The 21,554-nt window shown below is 40.5% G+C and overlaps 1 protein-coding gene across 1 annotated transcript; it reads left to right on the forward strand.

Annotated features, from left to right (window-relative positions):
• The first annotated feature begins 275 nt into the window (after window positions 1-275).
• On the forward strand, window positions 276-20,418 carry LOC117488611 (sodium- and chloride-dependent GABA transporter 2-like). The gene is made up of 14 exons (XM_034137611.1): window positions 276-284; window positions 399-555; window positions 672-812; window positions 996-1,080; window positions 4,395-4,534; window positions 4,646-4,782; window positions 6,822-6,925; window positions 7,023-7,147; window positions 7,803-7,915; window positions 13,089-13,226; window positions 13,371-13,473; window positions 13,967-14,067; window positions 14,999-15,169; window positions 20,257-20,418. Exons 1-14 carry the CDS (start codon window positions 276-278, stop codon window positions 20,365-20,367), a joined length of 1,635 nt encoding a protein of 544 aa, XP_033993502.1. The 3' UTR covers window positions 20,368-20,418.
• Window positions 20,419-21,554: the final 1,136 nt, after the last annotated feature.

The raw sequence follows: 21,554 nt of genomic DNA on the forward strand, positions 1-21,554 counted from the left end.
CTATACGTAATGCACTGTTAACATACGCAGACACAGTTAAGTATTAAATGCAACAGCTGAAAACCGAATAATTTCTCACCACAGATCTGTCCTGATGGAGCCAGCAAGTTATCCAGAGAAGAATCTGATGAAAGATGAAAACAATCAAAATCCTGCTACCTCCAACAGAAAAAAGAGAGGCCAGTGGGCCAACAAGAGGGAGTACATTTTATCTGTTGCCGGACATATTATTGGTCTGGGAAATGTTTGGAGATTTCCATATCTGTGCTTCAAAAATGGAGGCGGTAAGAACAGTTAAAACAATTGTATTGTATTGTATAAGAATGTAAGATAAGAAAATACTAGAAAACTGGTATTAAATTAGTAACATTTTGTGTCCGTAGTATTTTTCTGACTAGAATCCATTACTTTGCTCAATTTGTCTTTGTCTGATCCCCTATGTGGTGTTCCTGTCCACATGTGGAATCCCCATCTTCTTTCTAGAGGTATCTCTGGGGCAGTTAACGGCTCAGGGTGGGATCACATGTTGGAGGAAAATATGTCCCATATTTGGAGGTACTACTAACATAACTACATATTCCATAGAGTGCCAAAGTATTTGAAATATGTGTATATTGTTACATTACTGTTGTGTATCAAATGTTAAAAATGCAGTTCTATTTTTTTCAAAGGTTTAGGCTACGGCAGTCAAGTTACATTGTTATACAGTGTGGTGTATTACATTGTCATCCTGGCTTGGGCCTTCCTCTACCTCTTCGCCTCCTTCCACACTGTACTCCCCTGGGCCAGCTGCAACAACACCTGGAACACAGGTAAACATCGCACTGATGTTAGTGCAAAGGCCTTATGTAGGTACAGAATTACTGTGAGTGGCCATATGGAGGCAATTAATGTAATCATAGGCATGCTCAATTATATATGGAGAACCCTTAATATCAACATGGTTGTAAATTCTGAAAATGTCAACTTGTTTCTTTGTACTCTTTCGCTTCAAGATAACTGCATTGATTGTGGACAGAATGATTCAGTTTATCGCCACATCAATGAAAACGCAACATCATCAGTGAAAGAATTCTGGCAGGAAGTACAGATGGAGCATCTTATTTCAGACAGTTTGAAACGCGAGGGTCGTGATTGGGTCGTGATTGGTCCGTCATCGGCCCGTGATCGGTTCGTGATGAAGAGCCGGCCCCCAGTCTGACTTGATACCGCCCCCGTGATAAATAAATTAAATTATTGTGAAGCCAGCTGCAATGGATCATTGATCCACCAGGAGGTGCAGTGGGGTTCCACACTGGAGCTCATGTGAAATCAACTTCGATACAGTAAACTGGATGTACAGTATGTCTGGTACTAATGTATAGCGGATCTTTGTTAAGATCCATATGTCACGGATAGGATCATAGTCTGTGCTAAATAAGACATGTAATCATTTACAAAACATCACCATGTTGTTATTTAACAAAATAATGTTGTTTAGTCGAAAAAAACGAACGAGAGGAAATGCTTTTTAATCCTAATTTAATCATCAACTTCACCACGATCATTTATGTTTATGTTCGCCGAATTGACATGAAATCACTGACAAATATGAATATTCTGTATTCAACTTCATTAAAACGATCAGGACCCCTGGGTGTTATTTTTCCCCACAATGAGAAATAGTCAGAAAAGCAGAAAAAGAACACTCAAACCGAGAGATGAGTTATTATTACAACGTGACTTCACTATTATTTAACAACTGTTTTTATTGGGTTCTTTTATTTGGGGTTAAGTATAGGTGAATTGCACTAATGTGGGAAGATCGTGATGTCTCCTCCGATCTGCTTTATGATTTTCTTTCTCCCGCTGTGTAGATTGGGGGACCGCCGTCCTCTGTCTTCAATGTTCGACATTGCGTGAAACAGAGGATTTCGACATTCTGTATTCCTTGCTTACTTCCTTAAACCTTTTCTCCTCCTTATCTCTTTCATGACTTTTTATTTAATGCTTTATAACAGCTGTAATAGTTCATTTAGAAATCCTAGAAACACTTTTACGGCAGCTCTCATTTACGGTAACTCCTTCTGACGTCATAGCTACCCACGTATAATATATAAACAAAGTCTTGGCTTTCAGAATATGAAACTTTTATTTCCAAAATCACACGATAAATACATTTGTGAAGCTTGTAAAGGGAAGATGACAGGCACCTCACTCGCAATCTGCTCCTCCGCAGCGCCGCCCACCTCCCTCCGGCTGAAATTATGAATGTACAGTAAGGCATAGTAATCATAGATAACACGGCAGGGTCCGTTACAGTTTGTTTTCATCTGATTTCAAATAAACAAAGTCTTGGCTTTCAGAATATTAAACTTGTTTCGGCAAATTTAGGTGATAAATACAACTATGAAGCTTGTAATGGCATAATTACTTAAGCGGAGAACGGAGTAATTTAACGTTACAGCAGGCATAACAACAGCCGGTGTTTATTTTATTATTATATATAGTCGTTATTCATTTGTTTTAAAGCTCAATAAGGAAGATTTAAACTTTCACACACGTTGACCGGCGAAAAACTCTGCCCGGTTCCCTCGGCCCCCACCACGTTGAATAAACAGAAGGCTGCTTTTGTGGAGGAAGTTACAGCGCTACGTACAGGCTCGGCATATGTACTGCAGATTTTTCCAGCGGTATCCATAAATCTCTTAATTTTGACCTCAAAGTGCACCAGATTGATGCATTTAACTTCAATATAAAGAAAAACATCTTCTGTTGTAACAACAATAACATTATAAATAGTAACATAGCTGAACATGGTATTGCACATTTAGCTTTCAGTGTTACTGACCTGAGATGTTTTTATTACATGAATTAAGGTGACTGAGGCTTTTTAACATAGACTTTTCCAATGTCTGAGTGTAATATCTGCATTTTCTATTTTGGTTTGATAAGGACACATCCTGGGGATTGTGTTTACAAACATTGACCATACCGTTCACCATCCCCCACCCCCCTACAGTATGTTGATTTTTGACTTTGTTTGCCTACATGTAAATGGGTGGCATTTAGTACCTACCCCCCTCTGAGTGAATACCTGTTGTACCTGTCCGGGGCTAAGCCCATAGGACGATGCTCTGATGTCATCACCCTCGTACATTTGTCATATGTTTACAAAAAACGATGTTAACACTTTCTCGTTCTTAATATATGCTATATTTAGGGTCGATATGTGTTGAATTTACTTTAAAATAGCAGATCACTGTGACCGGATATAGTTTTTTCGGCTTAGTGAACGTGTGTCTCTTCCTCCGCGGCTCCTCCGTGCAGAGAGTTTGCAGCGGTGTGTGTCAGCAACGTGCAGTCAGGGGAGGCACGGATTGGCCGTCGGGAGAGTCGGGACTTATCCCTGGCCAGCTGTGAATTCTGGAGAATCACAGAACGGCCGGACGCCAACGGCCCGGTTCGCTTACGGCCGACAACACCCCCCCCCCCGTTGACAATTCACGAGCGTCTAACTCTCTCCCCCCTCCCCCGTCGCACCTTCTAACAGAGCCCCCCCACATATCAAATCCCAATTTAACCCTTGGCCTCTGGAGCAGAAATGAAAGAGTTTTAAAAATGTTTACGTTTTGGTAAGTTTTTAGGGAAATGTTGTGATATTGCAATGTTGGCCTTAGGTGGGAGCAGAATTTCTGTATTTCTACTCACATTGTCTGAATAAATATATTGAACAACTAAGGGTTAATTTGCAGGATTGATTGCTTACTTAGCCCTATATCAGTATATAGCATGAATAATAATCACACATCACTCATATTTGTTATGAATAATCATTTATCATTTATTAAATAGTAAGTTGCTTTGGATAAAAGCGTCAGCTAAATGCAATTTATGAAAGCCTCACTCAGGATTTTTTTACCAAGTGTTTTTATTGCTCTTGGGGCATTAAAAACAAGATTTTAACTTTAGTTTTTATATAATATCTGCATTTTCTCTTGTGAAAAACTAAGTCTTAGTTTGGCCATAGTTATTTAATATATAAAGACTATATATTATTGAATTACAAGATTAGATATACTTTATTTGATCTAAAATATTGATGTGTTCAAATGCTCTTCTAAACAAAACTGAAAGTCCATGAAAAGCTGTCTTCCTGTTTCTGTGAAGGAAGTGCCATCTCCTGGTTAAATCCTGAAATTGAAAATCTGGCAACGCCCTCTTGGAAAATAGTGGGAGGGCTTAACATTCCCAGATACTGGTCTTTGGCAGGTCTTAGGCAGGTAACTGGCAGGTAGTAGGCAGGAAGCAGTAAGCTGGAGTCTGAAATAAGATGCTCCATCTGTACTCACATTCGCAAAACAGTTTTTAGAGTCATTAAATATCTCTTGACATAACTTTCTTCTTGCACTCAGGAGGAGAGTCTTGGGTTTGTCTGGAGGAATTGAAGAGATGGGCAGTATCCGCTGGGACCTGGCTGGATGTCTTCTGCTAAGCTGGATCATCTGTTACTTCTGTATCTGGAAAGGAATCAAGGCGACAGGAAAGGTGAGATGTATACGCTTATTATTAAATGGGTAATTTAAACCTAAAATTATAATTAAAACCTACAAATGAATGGGCTTATTGACCACGATTAATAACAGTATTGGTGCTCCTCTTTCAGGTTGTGTGTACGTCACAGCCACTTTTCCAGTTGTGATGTTGATTGTGATGCTGATCCGTGGGCTGACATTGCCAGGAGCTTTAACTGGAATTAGATATTACCTTTATCCTGATCTGACCCGTCTGACTGATCCTCAGGTGAGGTTTTTGTGTGACTAATGAGTGATGTGTAGGTGACACACTGCACAGAACAATAATTGGCTAACACTTGCAATAGGTTCAAGGTTCTTTATTTACTCATACGAACATAGCTACATTGTAGTTATGCCGATGAAAATCTTAGGTCAGGCTTCTCCAACAGTGCCACACAAAACACAGATAAACAGAAACATATAGTGCAAGTAAATAGTAAATAGTAAATACAAACACAAATAGTCTTATAGTGAAATAGTGCAATAAGAGTCTATATGCAAGTTATTGGAATATGATAAATTAGGTAAATAGATACATAATTGTTAAGTAGCAGCCAGATGAATGTTATGGATTTTGCTTCAACAGTTCAGGTGTTTAGCAGTCTTATTGCCTGTGGGATGAAACTGTCCCTGAGTCTGGTGGTTTTAGTCCTGATGCTGCGGTAACGCCTGCCAGACGGCAGCAGACAGAACAGTTTGTGGCTGGGATGATGGGGGTCTTTTATAATCCGGAGGGATTTCTTCCTGAGCCGCTGGGAGTAAGGGTCCTCCATGGATGGCAGCTCCGTCCTGGTGATGTTCTTGGCAGTTTTCCCCACCCTCTGTAAAGCCTTACGATTGAGGGCGGTGCAGCTGCCGTACCAGGCCGTGATGCAGCCAGTCAGGATACTCTCTGGTGCACCTGTAGAAGTTGCAGAGTATCCTGGAGTCCATGTTGAACCTCCTCAGCCTGCGGAGGAAGAAGAGCCGCTGTCGAGCAATACTAAAATGTATGGACTTTAACTTAGACCAAAACTAAATATTGGTTAATCATACTAGCAAATGTTACTTGTGAAGCCAAAGGCTGATATTAAATAGCTCCGGTTTTACCCTTGGATTAGAGACACTAGTTGGAAGATAAGCACTTTCAGATGGCTCTAGGTGATCAGTTCAAAAGGAAGGCCATCATACAAGTATGCAAGCGGTTTTAGTACTAAGTTGTGCCATTTATTTTAAATTCACTTTGCAAAGTTGAATTCACTTCAAAGCCCACCAGAGCTCAACAAACGTTTGGTCCCTTAAAGACACAGTACAAAGGTGTGGGCAGAGCAGCCATGAATTGTTTTTATTTTCAACCAATCTGTGTAATTCAGCCTCTCACCTAATCGCATGGCCAAGTCATTGTAATTCTGGACATTAACGAATGACTGTCCTTGTGATGTCAAAACAGAGATCTTCTGAAATATGCTGTTTTCCCATTGGATCATGACAAACATTTTAAGTTTTAAATCATGGTTTTAGGAATTTAGGAACATGTATCTTAGATTTTAAAGACACAGAGACTATTTAAAACGCCTTCATCTGGTCACATCTGCAACGGCAAAAGTATTTTTTCCTTGCCCAGACAAAAAATGTATCTATTGACTGCAGGACTCAGATCAATCCTGTTTTTCCGTCTTTGATGGCTCCAAATATGTTAAAGAAAATATTTTAGAATATTGCTGATGCTTTTATCTTTGACGTCTTAGTATTCACCATTACGTGCTGTACCCATAAATTAATGACCAGAAGTGTTTTTGTCTATTATAAAGGCTTGGCTGAAAACTAAAGGGAACAGGGTATTTGCCGTCAGGGCCCAGAGGCGGAGAATTGAGCAATCACACATTAACAGGAATACAAGCAGGTACAAGTTAGGTTTCAGGTCTACCAGAGGAAAAAAGCAAAATTGATGATCTGCCAATGAGAAGGTGGAGAAGGTGAAAATACTATTGGGAGTAATAGGGAAAGAGGAACATGTGAGCAGGAGGATGTAGGAGTCAGATAGGACATGTGGGAAAGTCTGAGTACATCCGGAGGAAAGATACACATTTTGTTAGAGTTTCTAAGACATGCATGGAAGTGGAAATGTGGCTTAAGAAAGGGACAGAAAGGTAGAATTCTAAATGGCTGAACCAAGTACACAGTATAACAAAGTATAGTTGTATATTATACAAGTATAAACATCATATGTTTCAATATTTAAAAGCATTTAAAAATCACTGGCACTGCACATTTAACTGATTTAAGGTGTGGATGGATGCTGGGAGCCAGGTATTATTCTCCTATTGCATTTGCGTAGGCAGTTTGCAAGCGATGGGAAGCTACAACAAATACAACAACAACTGCTACAAGTAAGGATAACATTGTATCCTATGTTTGTACATTATATGCATTTAACGGTTTATGTCATGCAGGATAAAATACATAATCGTCCTTTTTAATTTCCAGAAACACTTTCGCCTTGTGCACACTAAACAGTTTAACCAGCTTTGTTGCTGGCTTTGCAGTCTTCTCTGTTCTTGGCTTCATGTCGCATGAATTGGGTGTTGACATCTCAACAGTATCTGAATCAGGTATGGGATGGTTTGAGGAAAAACATTGTGGTGTATATTAGCTTTGTTGAGTTCCTATGAAAAATATGAAGTGATGAATAAATTGTTTTGTTTTTTTCAGATGAAGAGAAGAAAATATAATTCACAACTTAACAAAGTCAAGTCTCACAATAACATGTGAGAAGAAACACTTGGATTTTGGTCCCCATATGTCATGTGGGACCTCACATCAATGTGTGCTGCAGGGTTCTTTCAATTATAATTCACAAGAACATCATTCTTGTACCTGCAAGTATTTATGAGGACCCTCTCTCTAAATGTATTCCTTATTTTCTTAAACATAATCCAAGATAAAAATCAATGAATCAATCAAATCCTACAGCACCTGATATTTTTACCCATTGGCGGCAGCAGAAACTCGCTGTAAACACAACACAGAAATATTATCACCTTTTTTACGACCAGTGTGTACGATATTGCCATCTCGTGGTTAGATTGCATATTGCAACCTAGCTGGTGTACATGGGGCCAGAAATAAAAGATTTAGTTTGAATAACTCATCATCACTGGACACAAACTAAGCAGGTTCTGGTCTAATTCCAACCTTAAAATCAGGTGCTATATATAGAAATTACAAGTGTACTAATTCCTAAGACATTTGGCTATCTACTTGCAGGTCCTGGCCTGGCATTCATTGCTTACCCTCGGGCTTTATCCATGATGCCTTTACCTCAACTCTGGGCTGCCTTCTTCTTCATCATGATTATCCTTCTTGGATTGGACAGTGAGGTAAAGTTTTCACATTCAGCTGTATTTAAAATATACTGTACATAAGAATTGTATAACATTTGGTTATAAGCCCCCCTGATACTTTAATTATAATCAAATCCCTGCATGAAAAGACAACATCAATATATCTCTATTTCCTTTTACTTTTGATTGATTTGTATTGCTTTTCATGTGCAAATATTCCATAAGATATTTTCAATGGTTGTGTCTTGTGATATCTAGATCTAGAGATATTAAGTATCCAAATACATAAAAGATATAAGCAATCAGGCTTAAGTTACAGTAAATGCTTGGACAGAATATGTACTGCCTTCAAATCAAATCAAATCAAATCAAATCAAGTTTTATTTATATAGCACTTGTGTTTTATTGCACTGTACATGCAATAAAAACACTTTATTACAATAGCAAACAGAAGACAATAAATTACAACAGCAAAAGTAAAATCACACACAGGCAGTGGCGTTTTTATATGTACAAAAGTGGTGGGGCACAAAAAACTTAGATGTCTATATATAAGCTTCTGCAGTGACGTGCAGTGAGGTTCATGGCTGGTGAGGCACTGGCACTGACTCTTCAGGTTTACAAATATTATATTTTGACCTAAACCAAAATATAATATTATTTTCAAAAGCTTTTTTTGTCTGATGCTTCGATTAATTTTAAACAGACAGTTCAACAAAAGGATACCCAAAAAATGTAATTTTATCATTTAAATATTGAATTGTTCTCTCTTCGTAAGATCCCATTTTCAATAAAATGGCGGTCTTACCTTGACTTGAAGATGAAGTCCATTTGCCTATCCTTCTGGACAAACATTTCTATTACTTTTTTGTAAAAGTCCTCCTTATCTTCTTGTAGTTTCAAAGTCTATCATAAATCTAATCCATAGATTTATGATAAAAAAATTATAAAAGTAGGGTAGACATGTGGATGTTATCCGGCTAATCAAAACGTGCATTTATCTAACAGGTACGTTTCCCACAGATCTTATTTCGAGCTATTTTCTAAAATCCTCTGGAGAAATCTCATTGCTTTTTTGTGCTTACTTCCTGGTTTTAGGACGCGCCACTGCAGCTCTCTCCTCTCCTCTTCAAGCACCACACTTTTCGCGGCACACGTACTTACAGCCAATCAGCTCTGAATGATTTGAGATGACGTATGGTGGGGATGGTAGCTCCGTGCCCCTCTGGTCATTATTTTTTTGCCACACACATCACATTACAAAATACTCTGAGCATGCGCAGTGTAGTTTTTACAGTCATCGTTCACTTCACAGCGAGAGGAAGGGGCATAATCAGGTTTTGTCCCACATGGCTCTAAACAGCTCAATAGGCACACACTGTGACTGTAGACACACTAATTAGAAGAACACAGACTAAAACAGCAATGTACAGACGAATCAGATGATTAAACATGATCTTAAAATATATTTTATATATATATATATATTTTTTTTGCATTTTTGTAATCATTATTTGTAATACTTTCTGCTGACACTAGGTGGGGCTGTGCCCCACCTGCCCCTAATGACCAGTCGCCACTGCACACAGGGAATAGTCAGGTGTCATGCTCCGCTCTGACTAGAAGGCCAGAGAGAAGAAGTGTGTCTTTAGTGAGGATTTAAAAACCCCTAGGGTCTGGGCCGACCTCACATGGAGGGGTAGAGTGTTCCAGAGCCTGGGGCCAGCTGCTGCGAAGGCTCGGTGCCCTCGGGTTTTGAGCCTGGTCTTGGGCACTATCAGCAACAGCTGGTCAGCCGACCTTAAAGCTCTGGCTGGGGTGTAGCGATGGAGGAGTTCTGCTATATAAGCCGGAGCCAGCCCATTTAGGGCTTTGAAAACAAATAAAATAAGTTTAAAATCAATTCGGAACCGAATTGGAAGCCAGTGCAATGAGGCCAGAATTGGGGTGATGTGGTGACGCTTTTTGTGGCCAGTGAGTAGACGTGCAGCTGCGTTCTGCACTAGCTGCAGGCCTTTAATTGACGCCTGGTCCATACCCACATACAGAGCGTTGCAGTAGTCCAGTCTCGAGGTTACAAAGGCGTTAATAACCCTTTCTAGGTCTTTAAAAGATAAAAACGACTTGGTCTTGGCCAATAGTCGTATTTAAAAAAAGCAGGTCTTGACTACGGTGCTGACATGCTTATCAAATTTAAAAGTGCTAGTGAAGGTCACTCCAAGGTTCATGACAGAGGGGAGGATGTTTTTATTGAGAGAGCCCAGAATTTCAACTGGAGAGGCTGGAGGCTGGGGTTCAAAAGATATTATCTCTGTCTTGCTCTCGTTGAGGTTGAGGACATTTTGGCTCAGCCAGGATTTTATCTCTCTTAAGCTGTCCATCAACTGCTGTAGTGAGTTGACATTTGAATTGAGAGGCAGATAGATCTGTACATCATCGGCGTAACAATGGAAGGGGATGTTGTGTTTTGTGAGAATTGAACCTAGTATGTACAGTAGAAAATGGATGGGGCCCAGAATAGAGCCTTGGGGAACCCCACAGGTAAGAGGGGCTTTAGCAGAGGAGAAGGTACCTAGCTGCACTGAGAAGCTACGGTCTGTCAGGTAGGACCTGAACCATGCAAGGGCAGAGCCTGTGATGCCTGCGGACTGTTCGAGCTGCGACAACAGGATGCTATGGTCCACAGTGTCAAAGGCAGCTGTCAGGTCTAACAGCACCAGGACAGCTGGGCTTCCTGAGTCGGCAGCTAGGAGCAGATCATTAAAAACTCTTAAAAGGGCTGTTTCAGTACTGTGCATAGGTTTGAAGCCAGACTGAAACTTTTCATGAATGCCATGCGTGGTTGAAGGTAATATTCATGAAGACTAAAACATTTCCAAAAGTCTTAAAGGTCTCCTATCATGCAAAATGCACTTTTTTATGTATTTCATACATAACTAGAGAATGCAATTCCTGAAGAAATTGCTAGTGGGAATGCTTTATGCTGAAAAGCTGAAACTGCTATGCTGAAATGTAATGTGGAAGAAGAAAGTGAAGAATTTAGATTGAAATGATACATGAACACTGGGGGCTTGAATGTGTGATGAGAGAAGAAAAGAAAGTAAAAAGGCTTGGAAAAGCAGCAGAATATTTGAACTGCAAACTTTTGAACTAACTTGATGGCGAATGATCTGTCGCCATGCCAACGGCATTTGATGACATCCCATAATACGCTTAGATGCGTTGATGGCTGCATCGTTACCAAACCTGTGAAGTTTTGGGCCGTTTGGAGCATTTTCACTGAAGTTATGAGAAAACCGTGTTTCATGGTGAGCATTGTGTTGCCATGGCAACGGCATTTGAAGAAATCTCAAAACTGTCCCGTAGATGTCTTCACGGCTGGACTGTTGGCACACATGTGAAGTTTGAGCACTTTTTGAACATTTTCATAGGAGTTATAGCGACATCGTCTTTTATGGCGAGGGATGCGTTTCCATGGAAACGGCATATGATGACACCCCATAATTGATGTAGAGCTGTTGAGGGCTGGACCATTAACCATTATCTGAAGTCTGGGGCTGTTTTGACCCTTTTCATAGGCGTTACGACAACATCGTGTTTTATGGCGAGGGATGCGTTTCCATGGAAACGGCATATGGTGAGATGTCAGATATGACGTAGAGCTGTTGAGGCATGGAGAAGTGATATACAGGTGAAGATTGTGGGACGACCGGACCGTGTCCTTTGGAGCTACAGCGACATCGTGTTTTATGGCGAGGGATGCGTTTCCATGGAAACGGCATATGATGACACCCCATAATTGACGTAGAGCTGTTGAGGGCAGGACCATTAACCATTATCTGAAGTCTGCTGCTCTGAGCATGTCAGTTGGAGTTATGACATCATCGTGTTCCATGACACAGGTGTTTATATTTGAGCTAACGACGTGTCCAGAGATCAAAGGTTTCCATGGTGATTTCCGAGGAGAGCATTTTCATTGTTCTGAATGAGAGATAAACCTCTTACATGTGAACGTTTTGTTGAAGAACCGTAACAGATATCGGTGAAATTTCAAAGCGTGAAGCATGTCAAGGAACTTGAGCATCTGAAGTGTACTTTTTGTGTACTTTCAGGTTAATAATGTGGCCTTTTTGGGCCGATTAACTAAAGGTGTGTGGCTGCTGTGGTGGGGAAAGGTGAGGCTGAATTTACAATGGAGTTTAATGGAGACATGTTGAACGTTTTTGTCACTTCATGCCCTCAAGAGGCATTTTGTTTAATTATTTAGCTTAATTTTTTTTTATCTTTCAAGCTACGAGATGTTTTCCTATGTTTGTCATGAAAAATTATGTCTCAGGAATGTAGGGTTTGGGAATTATGGCAGGTTTAAAAGAAAATATAAAGGCAAAATTAAATCTGTCCTCCACTCTGTGACATCACGCACTCTAAAAACTGAAGAAGGCCTCTTTACCAAGGTCTGAACAATGTTTAATATCTCTAAAAGTAAGAATCAGATTTAAAAGTTGTGTTACACGAATAATGTCGGAAAGATGTGTGACATTTTAAAGTTGGAATGAGGTTTCTGAGTGAAAGTATGAAGGAGCAGTTAGCAGTTGAAGAAGGAGCAGTTAGCAGTTGAAGTTGCATGAAGATTGTTGAAGTCTTCAATGGAGTTCTCCATTGACTTCCATGTTAAAAATGGGATGTATTATGGGATGTATCTCTGGAATTATGAAAATTATGAATGATAAAATTAATAGCCATTGATTTCCGACCGAGCTGAACGTTTTGATGTTTGAACGGAGTTTCTGCGATGTTCAATGTGGGAGAAGAAGCAGTGCAAAATAACGCGGCGGAATAATAAAGAATTTTGTGAGTAGCATAACAGATAGTTGGAATGCTGTGTCAGCATTCCCACTCAAATATGTGACCCCGGTGTGTAAGGGAACTCACCAAGTGTCAGACAACCAGCAGCTACTGACCCAGAATCAGCACTTCTCTAACAGGGCTGAAAAAGAGGGATATGAGGGATGTCTAAAATGCATGATCTGTTTGGTATTTTGAGCAAAACACATCATAGACATGTTTTTTATATATTTTTATATATCTGAGACCCATAATATATGCCTAAAAATAGCATAATAGGAGACCTTTAAGACCTGAGAATGGCTAGAAACTTAATTGTTATAATCAGTGTAGATAAAATGTGACATTTATCTTTTACCCACAGTTTGTGTATCTGGAAGGCCTGGTGACAGCCATATCAGACATGTTTCCATCCTTCTTTCTCATTGGTCATCGACGTAAACTACTTCTGCTGATCATCTGTGGTGTTTCCTTTGTTATTGGCCTGTTTATGGTGACTGAGGTGAGAGTCTACTTTTTTAATCTATAACATTAAGAATTAAAGGCTGTACCATTAAGTCTCTCTTTCCGTGCTAAATATCTTGTGCATTTAACAAAACAATCTATTTTGTGTTCCTGTTTCTGTCTTCTCTGTCATGTGCTGTAGGGAGGACTTTATGTATTTCTGCTGTTTGATTACTATGCTTGCAATGGAATACCATTAATGATTTTTGCCATTTTGGAGTGCGTCTGTGTGGGATGGATATATGGTAAGCAACAAGATCATTTTAAGCAAGGAAAATTAGGAGTCTAACAGACATACAGTATATATATGTTAAGTAATGTTAGCCCCTAAAACTATACCATTATGAATAACAGTGATACTGTAAAATATTACAAATCATGTTAACAAAACATTGTATTGATATTTGCTCATTTTACTCACTGCACTGCATAAGTAACCAGAGGGCACTGCTAAAGCCATTAAAACATTTAACAACTGCCTGGAGGGCAGAACATTTCCCGCCTATCTGTGAGGCCAGTACTATCTTACACATTAACTTAGCTTTCATTCCTCTTGGACCAAAAGAAGAAAGACTTGAGACCGTTCTCAGGAATGTAATGGACTCAGTAGTAGTGCTGAAATTCTTCCCCCTTGTCCTTATGAGCACGTGGCCAGGCATCAGACCTTGCCCTTTTATATCGTGATGTAGATGAATCCCAGTGTTTGATCATATTCTTGAATGACTCCCTGACTACAAGGTGCTGATCGTTATTATGACAATATAAAGGAAATGATTGGCTACTACCCCTCATCGCTTATGAAATATTGTTGGAAGTTCATCACACCATGTCTCTGTGTTGTAAGTAAATGTATTGAGTATTGGTGTATCTATTTTTCAAAGGTCCCATGACATGATTTTCTGGTTATTACCCATCCCCTTGTGTGTTATGTATCTTTTTATGCATGTAAACGGTCTGCAAAGTCACAAACCCTCAAAGTACACCCTGTAGCGAGTAAAACTCTAACACAGAAAATACCTGTCTATGCTGCCCCAGAACGCCTCGTTGGAGATTTTTCTTTTTCCATTTTTTTCTTCCTGAGTATAGTGACGTAACGGTCATAGTGACGTAATGCAGCTCCACGGATTTCCGCAGGCTGTGAGTGTGTGTGTGTGCTCAGGCTGAGTTCCGCGTTGTCTCGCTGTCTCGCAGACCCCACGCAGCAACCAGGAAACGACACCAGTAATCCAGCTCACACTGGCCGCTCCTCAAGCCTCAAAGGGCGCAGCAGCGAGCCCCGCAACGTCCCGCCAACACGGCACCCAGACCCCACGCAGCATTCTCATCTGTTTGTCATTACTGGTGTCATTTTCTGGTTGCTAACAAACGCCATTGTAACACATAACACTGATGTTCCGCTGTAACGGTGGTGGACTCATCAGAACAGAGTGGGCGAGCTGACCAATCAGAGCACAGTAGGCTCATAGGGAGGGGGGGGGGGGGGCAGGAGCTCCAACAAGCCGTTTAGGACAGAGAGTGAATACACATACTATACAGAGATGCTCTATGAGAAACCAATGTGAGTTTGGAACATTGAACAATGTAAATCTATTCTAGTAGACCTCAACAATGGAATTATGATCAGTAGAAATGGCCATGTCATGGGACCTTTAAGACATTCACCGGAAAAATATCAGAATGACAATAAGACAAATATAAATATATATATCCATTGATGAAAATGTAAGCTGCTCCTCTGATTTTCTTTTTATTCCACTTGTTTTGTCATAGGGAACACTGATATTCTCTCTGGTCAAGTTCACCCCGCTGAAATACAACAACACCTACGAGTACCCCTGGTGGGGCTTTGCCATTGGGATGGTTCTTGCTTTATCTTCAGTTCTCCTGACTCCTCTGTGGATTATCTATCGTATGGCTGTAACCCCGGGAACACTGAGACAGGTAAGGTTAAGGTTAAGGTTAGTTTATTTATATAGCACATTTTCAGATACAAAGGCACGTAAAAACTATATGCAGCATCGGCATGTTTGGTTCTGATCCAGGGAACAATAGGTGCGTTCACACCGGAGTACTTTGGTGTACTTTTCCCACAATAGTTCATCAGAACTACGATATATTTGCGTTCACACCAAAAAGCCCCAGGAACTAAAGTAGCTCAACTTAGTTCTTCAGACCCGCTTTTCAGGCCCTGCTAGAGAGCAGGGACTGTCATGGGAGAAAGTAGTTCGTACGTCTGATTGGCTGTGCGGAATGCAAACCACGCCCGTTTGACTCTGAATATTTTTTTGGAAGCGGCCATTGTATTTGCTCGCTTCGGCAGAAGCTTCTACTGAATGCAGTTTCCGTCGCTCAGCAAAGTTAGCAGACCTGGCAAAGTCATGTCGGGACGACTACGAAGGTAAAATAAAATACATGCACTGCACTGTTTTAATCTGCACAATACTGGTCTTAGATGTACTTTTATTTGCTCAGTAGATCGAGCTAGCCATGCTAGAACTTGCTAACATTAGGTCCAAGCTGGCTAATAACATCTAGCTAGCTAGCTATTCTCATCCATGCCCGCTATGAACACGTTTTGACTTGTGAATAAGTGTGCAATGTTCTGTAATTTGCTTCACTAACTCATGGCACTAATCGTGTGTTTCAGGCGAGGTGTTTCTCTCAGGATTAGAAACTAGTTTTCCCCTCCGGGATAAAACGATAATATAACGTTAGCAATTAGCATGCTAGCTGGACATAATGCTACCTCTGTGGCTAATGCATAGAGGTAAACAATAGATTGTAGTTGCTATAATTTCAAGTAATTTGCAACATTCATTCTACATGTTAATGGTAAAAGCTTAAACAGTTGATTACCTGCATGCCACAAAGACTGATGTTCTAATATTTTTGCACATTGAAGTAGAAATGTAATTGAAATTCTATTTACTGCCTAAACATTGTTCCTTGTCGTAGTATTATCCTAAATAGTTTGACCTTGTTTCCTCAGAAGGCTTCTCAGACTACATGGAGGATCCCTCAGAGAAACACAGTTTCCACGTTCAGTTCCCCCCCGCTGAGAGTAGGCAGCTCCACACCCTGCGCCCGGTCAGCGGACACCATCAGGACTACTATCTGATCACAGAGGATCCCATCCTGACCGCTGCTGCCATACTGCAGCAAACAGGAGGGAACGGAGGTGAAAACACACTTTATACATTTAGATATGTGGAGCACAAAGAAAAGTGTTGAGTTTAACTATAAAAATATTAGGTTCAACTAACCTAATACCGTCATATGAACTAGATATGTGGAGCACAAAAAAAAGCATTGCTAAAAAACATTTAGCAGCTAAACTGTGGATAACAAGTAAACCACATTGGTTTGTTATTCAATATTCAAAAGCTTTTTGAATCATTACATGTCACTTGTTAGACGCTTTTATCCAAAGCTTACATACTCAATACTGTGGGCAATCCCCACAGGAGCAATTTGGGGTGAAGTGTCTCAGGGACACAACGACATGCTGACTGCAGTGGGGTTTGAACCTGTGCTCCCCTGATCCGAACACCAATGCACTTATCCACTGCGCCACACGCCTCCCTATCATGTCCTGAGAGCCCTCCATCCCCCAATTGCTAGTGCCTTCACCATTTAAAATGTTAATAGTCAAATCAAAGGTGTTCCCCGTGTTCCTCCTGTTGTGTGCCTGCAGAGACAGACTCAGAGGTGGAGATCGCCCACAGTGATGACTCTGACGTGGGGGGGCTCTCTGTTATGGGCTGCTCCCCTTGCGGTATTTGGACAATGTTGTGTCGTTGTTGCGATTAAACTGATCTTGTATCTTGCATATTTCACCTTAGGAAAGTGGGCACGCGATGACAGCTTCCTTGACACCATCATGGCGATGGACCGCCGTGCCATGGTCAGCAAGGAGAATGAGGACCTGCGTGCCAAGGAGATGCACGACGAACGGCTGCTGCATTCACACAAGGCCCAGGAATCGAGGTGGAGCAACAAAATACCTTTCAGGCTGGGCTTCTGGCAGTGCTAAGCGAGCTGATTAAATCCAACAGGCCTTCAATACAAAAATTAAGAAAAACTTGTCGTTGATAAACTGTACAATGACTTGTTGGGAGGCGTGTGGTGCAGTGGTCTGGTGCGTTGGTGTTCGGATCAGGGGAGCACAGGTTCAAACCCCACTGCAGTCAGGATGTCGTTGTGTCCCTGGGCAAGACACTTCACCCCAAATTGCTTACACCTGGGACAGTTCATTTTGTATTATTGTGCTTATATATATATATATATATATGCCACTGTTATTAATACTGACACCTAACTTTGCACTAAGGTGTGTCTGCTGCTGAGCCTACCTATTGTTATTATATATATATATATATATTGCCACTGTTATTATATTGTGTTGATACTACTGACACTTATTGATCTGCTGCTGATAAATAAAAGAGAACCTACATGCACGGCACTAGCATCATGACTGTCTTTGTTTAAACCAGCAGCAGTGCACAGACTAACCTGTGTGTGTGTAACGTAGTTCTTCAGGTGTGTATGCTTAACATGTATGTATTTATCACAGTAAAGATGGTATACAACAGTTTTTAACCTCATCCCATTGTCTTTAACACACATTTAACATAATAATATACTCATTAATATACAAATATACAGTATGAGTACTGTTTTGATACTGACATTTAATCTTTGCACTAAGGTGTGTCTGCACTATTGTAATTGTGTCTGTTGACTGGTAAATAAAAGAGAGAACCAAATGCACTACAAAAGATCAGCTTTATTGTCAATTTACAATTTCCATGCTGTTCAGATGCCTCTCCCCAACGTTGCTTCCAGGCGAATTGTTCACCCAGAGAGAGCGCGGGACACGACGCGTTCCGTAGTATTCGCATATCTGGAAACACATACAAAGACACAAATTAGTCCTACATAACTCCATAAATCCAACATTAGATAGTATTAATGTAATTTAATGAACGTACCATTGCTGTTCTTTGGGCGTGATAACGATCATCATGCTCAGCTCTCCTACGGCGAAAATGTCCATAGCGTGTGCTTTTCGTGGTCCAATCCTTTTATTAAGGCTTCTTAACCGCCTTCGCCTCCGACTCAGCATTTCTATTGCATTTGAATGGTCTATTTGTATTTGTGGTTATTGGCTTAAATAACTCAGTTACGAAGCTGTATAACACGACCACCAAAACGTCAACTCCATACCGTGCCTGAGGTCGGAAGGTAAACAGAAGCATACAGCGGAAGCGGAAGTTTTTTTTCTTCTTCTTCTCTCGGTTTTTTGGCGAATTGCAACTTTAAGGTGCATACCGCCACCTACTGTACTCGCCGTGAAGTTGTTTGCGGCCTGCCAGTAAACCCAAAGCAGAAGAAGAAGAAGTGACGTCAGCGGCTCATTTGCCTAATCCACCCCCAGGAACTCATTTTGGTGTGAACGCGATCTGCTTTAGTTCATGAGAACTAAAGAGCTCTCATGAACTAAAGTTCTCATGAACTACTGTGGGAAAAGTACTTGGTGTGATCCAGTGACGTGCGGTGAGGTTCATGGCTGGTGAGGCACAGACTCTTTCAGTCAGATTTACAAATATTATAGCCTATTTTGACCTTAATCGAAATATTCTGTTATTTTCAAAAGCTTTTTTAGTCTGATGCTATGATTAATTTTAAACAGACCGATCAACAAAAGGATACCCAAAATCTAAATATTGGATTGTTCTTTCTAAGTAAGATCCCATTTTAATTACAGTTGTGGTCTTACCTTGACTTGAAGATGAATATAAGTCCATGCTATCCTTCTGGACAACAATCTCTATTACTGTTTTGTAAAAGTCCTCCGTATCTTCCTGTAGTTTCAAAAGTTTTGTTTGTTGTTTGCGGTAGAATAACAGTAGCAACAAGAACCTGTGGGCTCACGTGCGCCCCCTTCAGTGCGGCAGAGGTTATGGCTGCCTCCCCATGTAATTGTTTCATTGCCGTTGTATGATAAGACCAGCGAGCCTAAATATGATATATACGTGAAATAAGTTATTTAGAGACTATGGATGGCGAGGATAAATGTAATAAAGGGATCTACAAACATCACATTGGTGACCTACAGTGAGATGGTAACAGGCATGCGCTTTGGGCCCGCTTTCCAGCCAGTTTCTGTGGGGTGACACATTCTGAATTGAGGCAGAGCTCATCTGTGCCTCCCCTCAGAATGCGTCACCCCACAGTAAATGGCTTGAGCGCGCTCACAAAATAAGTGGCCCCGCTAAATTAGTGCCCGCGCTCCAGCAAGTTACTGTGGGCTTACGTGAGGCAGTGCTCGTGCTTGCCTCACTTCTCATCGCTCCCGTAGCGGAGCTCGGCAAATTTGCTGATTTTGACTATAAAATGCGATTGGAATCATACAGAAATCACATTTACACAAGATCAGTGGAGACATTTTATTATTATTATTATTTAGTTTTTCTTTAATTGTTTTTCCGTTACATTGGAGTATGACAGGTGAGGCTCTGCCTCCCCTGCCTCCACTGACTGCACGTCGCTGGTGTGAACGCCCCTATTGAGTAAGCCCGTCCCCAAAGATCTGAGAGCTCTGGGTGGCTCGTAACAGAGCAGCATGTCCAATTTATATTAGGGTCCCAAACCAATTAGTGCTTTATAAGTTAGTAATACAATTTTAAAATCGATTATGTAAGTTATTGGTAGCCAGTGCAGAGATCTAAGAACTGGGGTGATGTGTTCTACTTTTCTGGTTTTTGTCAGGCCGCAGCGTTCTGGATCAGTTGCAGTTTTCTGAGTGATTTATTACAGAGACCTGCTTAACAGTCTAGGTTTAGGTTTATTTCATTTAGGTCTACTTCGATACTCTGTCGATATATACAGTATGTTATATGTGAATGGACTGACCGAAATCTGAATCATTACAGAAGCTAACTTGGTGGATTTCAGTGGGGTACTGTTATGTTGTAGTTTATGCTTTGTTGGCAATTATCTGGCAATTTATTTTCTTTCCATAGAGACTGAAAACGTTATGCACTCCTGCATCCGATCTGCAATCTTCTCCACCAAAGAAGACTCTTTACCCTGAAACCCCTACTCCTGATACAGAGCTGCATGCTTTAACTTAAAAACTAAAACATGGCAGTACTGAAGGTAAGCCACCTTTAATCAGAGACAACAGTGATTGATGTTCTCAGATTAAACCACCATGATGTTGGGGACTGAACATTTCAGCTTTTATGTTTCAGGACCTTCATTGTTTCTTAGTATACTTACACTTCTAATGTACTGACACTCATCTAAACACAACTTGAACACTGGGACAGTAAAATAACCATCCTGCAATTTGAATTGATCCACACATGATGATCGAATTTCGATTTTGCATGCCCATGTTATGTCTTACAGTATATATTTATTGACGCTTAAAGGTGTGGTAGGTCATTTTGGAGAAACCAGCTCGAGTGCGCTAGGATTTGAAAATACACAGCCGGAAAAAATCTGCCACTTCCTTACAGAGCCCCTCCTCCAACACACACGAACGCGCACATGACCAATGAGGGCACGAGATAAGTGTGTGCACAGATGGAAAGCTGACAGGCAGGTAGGCCATCCAGTTATTTTAGCCGGGCCGGCTAAAATGATTGGTCGTGCTTTTTACAGTATTACGGCTTCCACAGATGAATTTCTTTTATGGATTTTTTGTCAAAGCACTTAAGATATTCATTGCTATCCGGATGTTAAGAGCATTCCATGGAATATAACAAAAAGTGTATCTCGAGCCGGTTTCTCAAACTTACCTACCCCACCTTTAAGCATAGAGCTAGTGAATGAAAAAACTGAATTATTTTGTTCCTACCCTGGGATCAGTGTTATATAATTTTGTTCTGATTATTAAATACCCTGAAACTGAAATTCCAGTACATGTAGTAAATTAATTGACCAGTGTAGTAACAATTGCTTTGTATCTCCATCCTCACAGAAACATATTGGATTTGTAATCCCTTATTACCTGATGAATGCATCACCAAAGAAGAGTCTACAGCCAGTTACAAACTCAACGCAGGAGATCTTTACATCCTTGGTGTCTGAATGTTCTTATTTTAAAAAGTCCAACCCTTGACTTAAAATGAATACTTTGTGGACAGCCGTGTTAAAAAGTTACAATTGTAAAAAGACCTTATCATCTTATATAACTTTTGGTGGTGGATATTATTACTTGAATTGTTCCTTTTAAACTATACGGGTTTTGGTTGTGCAAATAAATGAATCTTGATTGAAACTCCATGTTAACTTTGCCATCGACTTCTATGTA

The sequence above is a fragment of the Trematomus bernacchii genome, unplaced genomic scaffold (assembly GCF_902827165.1).
Source record: "Trematomus bernacchii unplaced genomic scaffold, fTreBer1.1, whole genome shotgun sequence".
Lineage (NCBI taxonomy): Eukaryota > Metazoa > Chordata > Actinopteri > Perciformes > Nototheniidae > Trematomus > Trematomus bernacchii.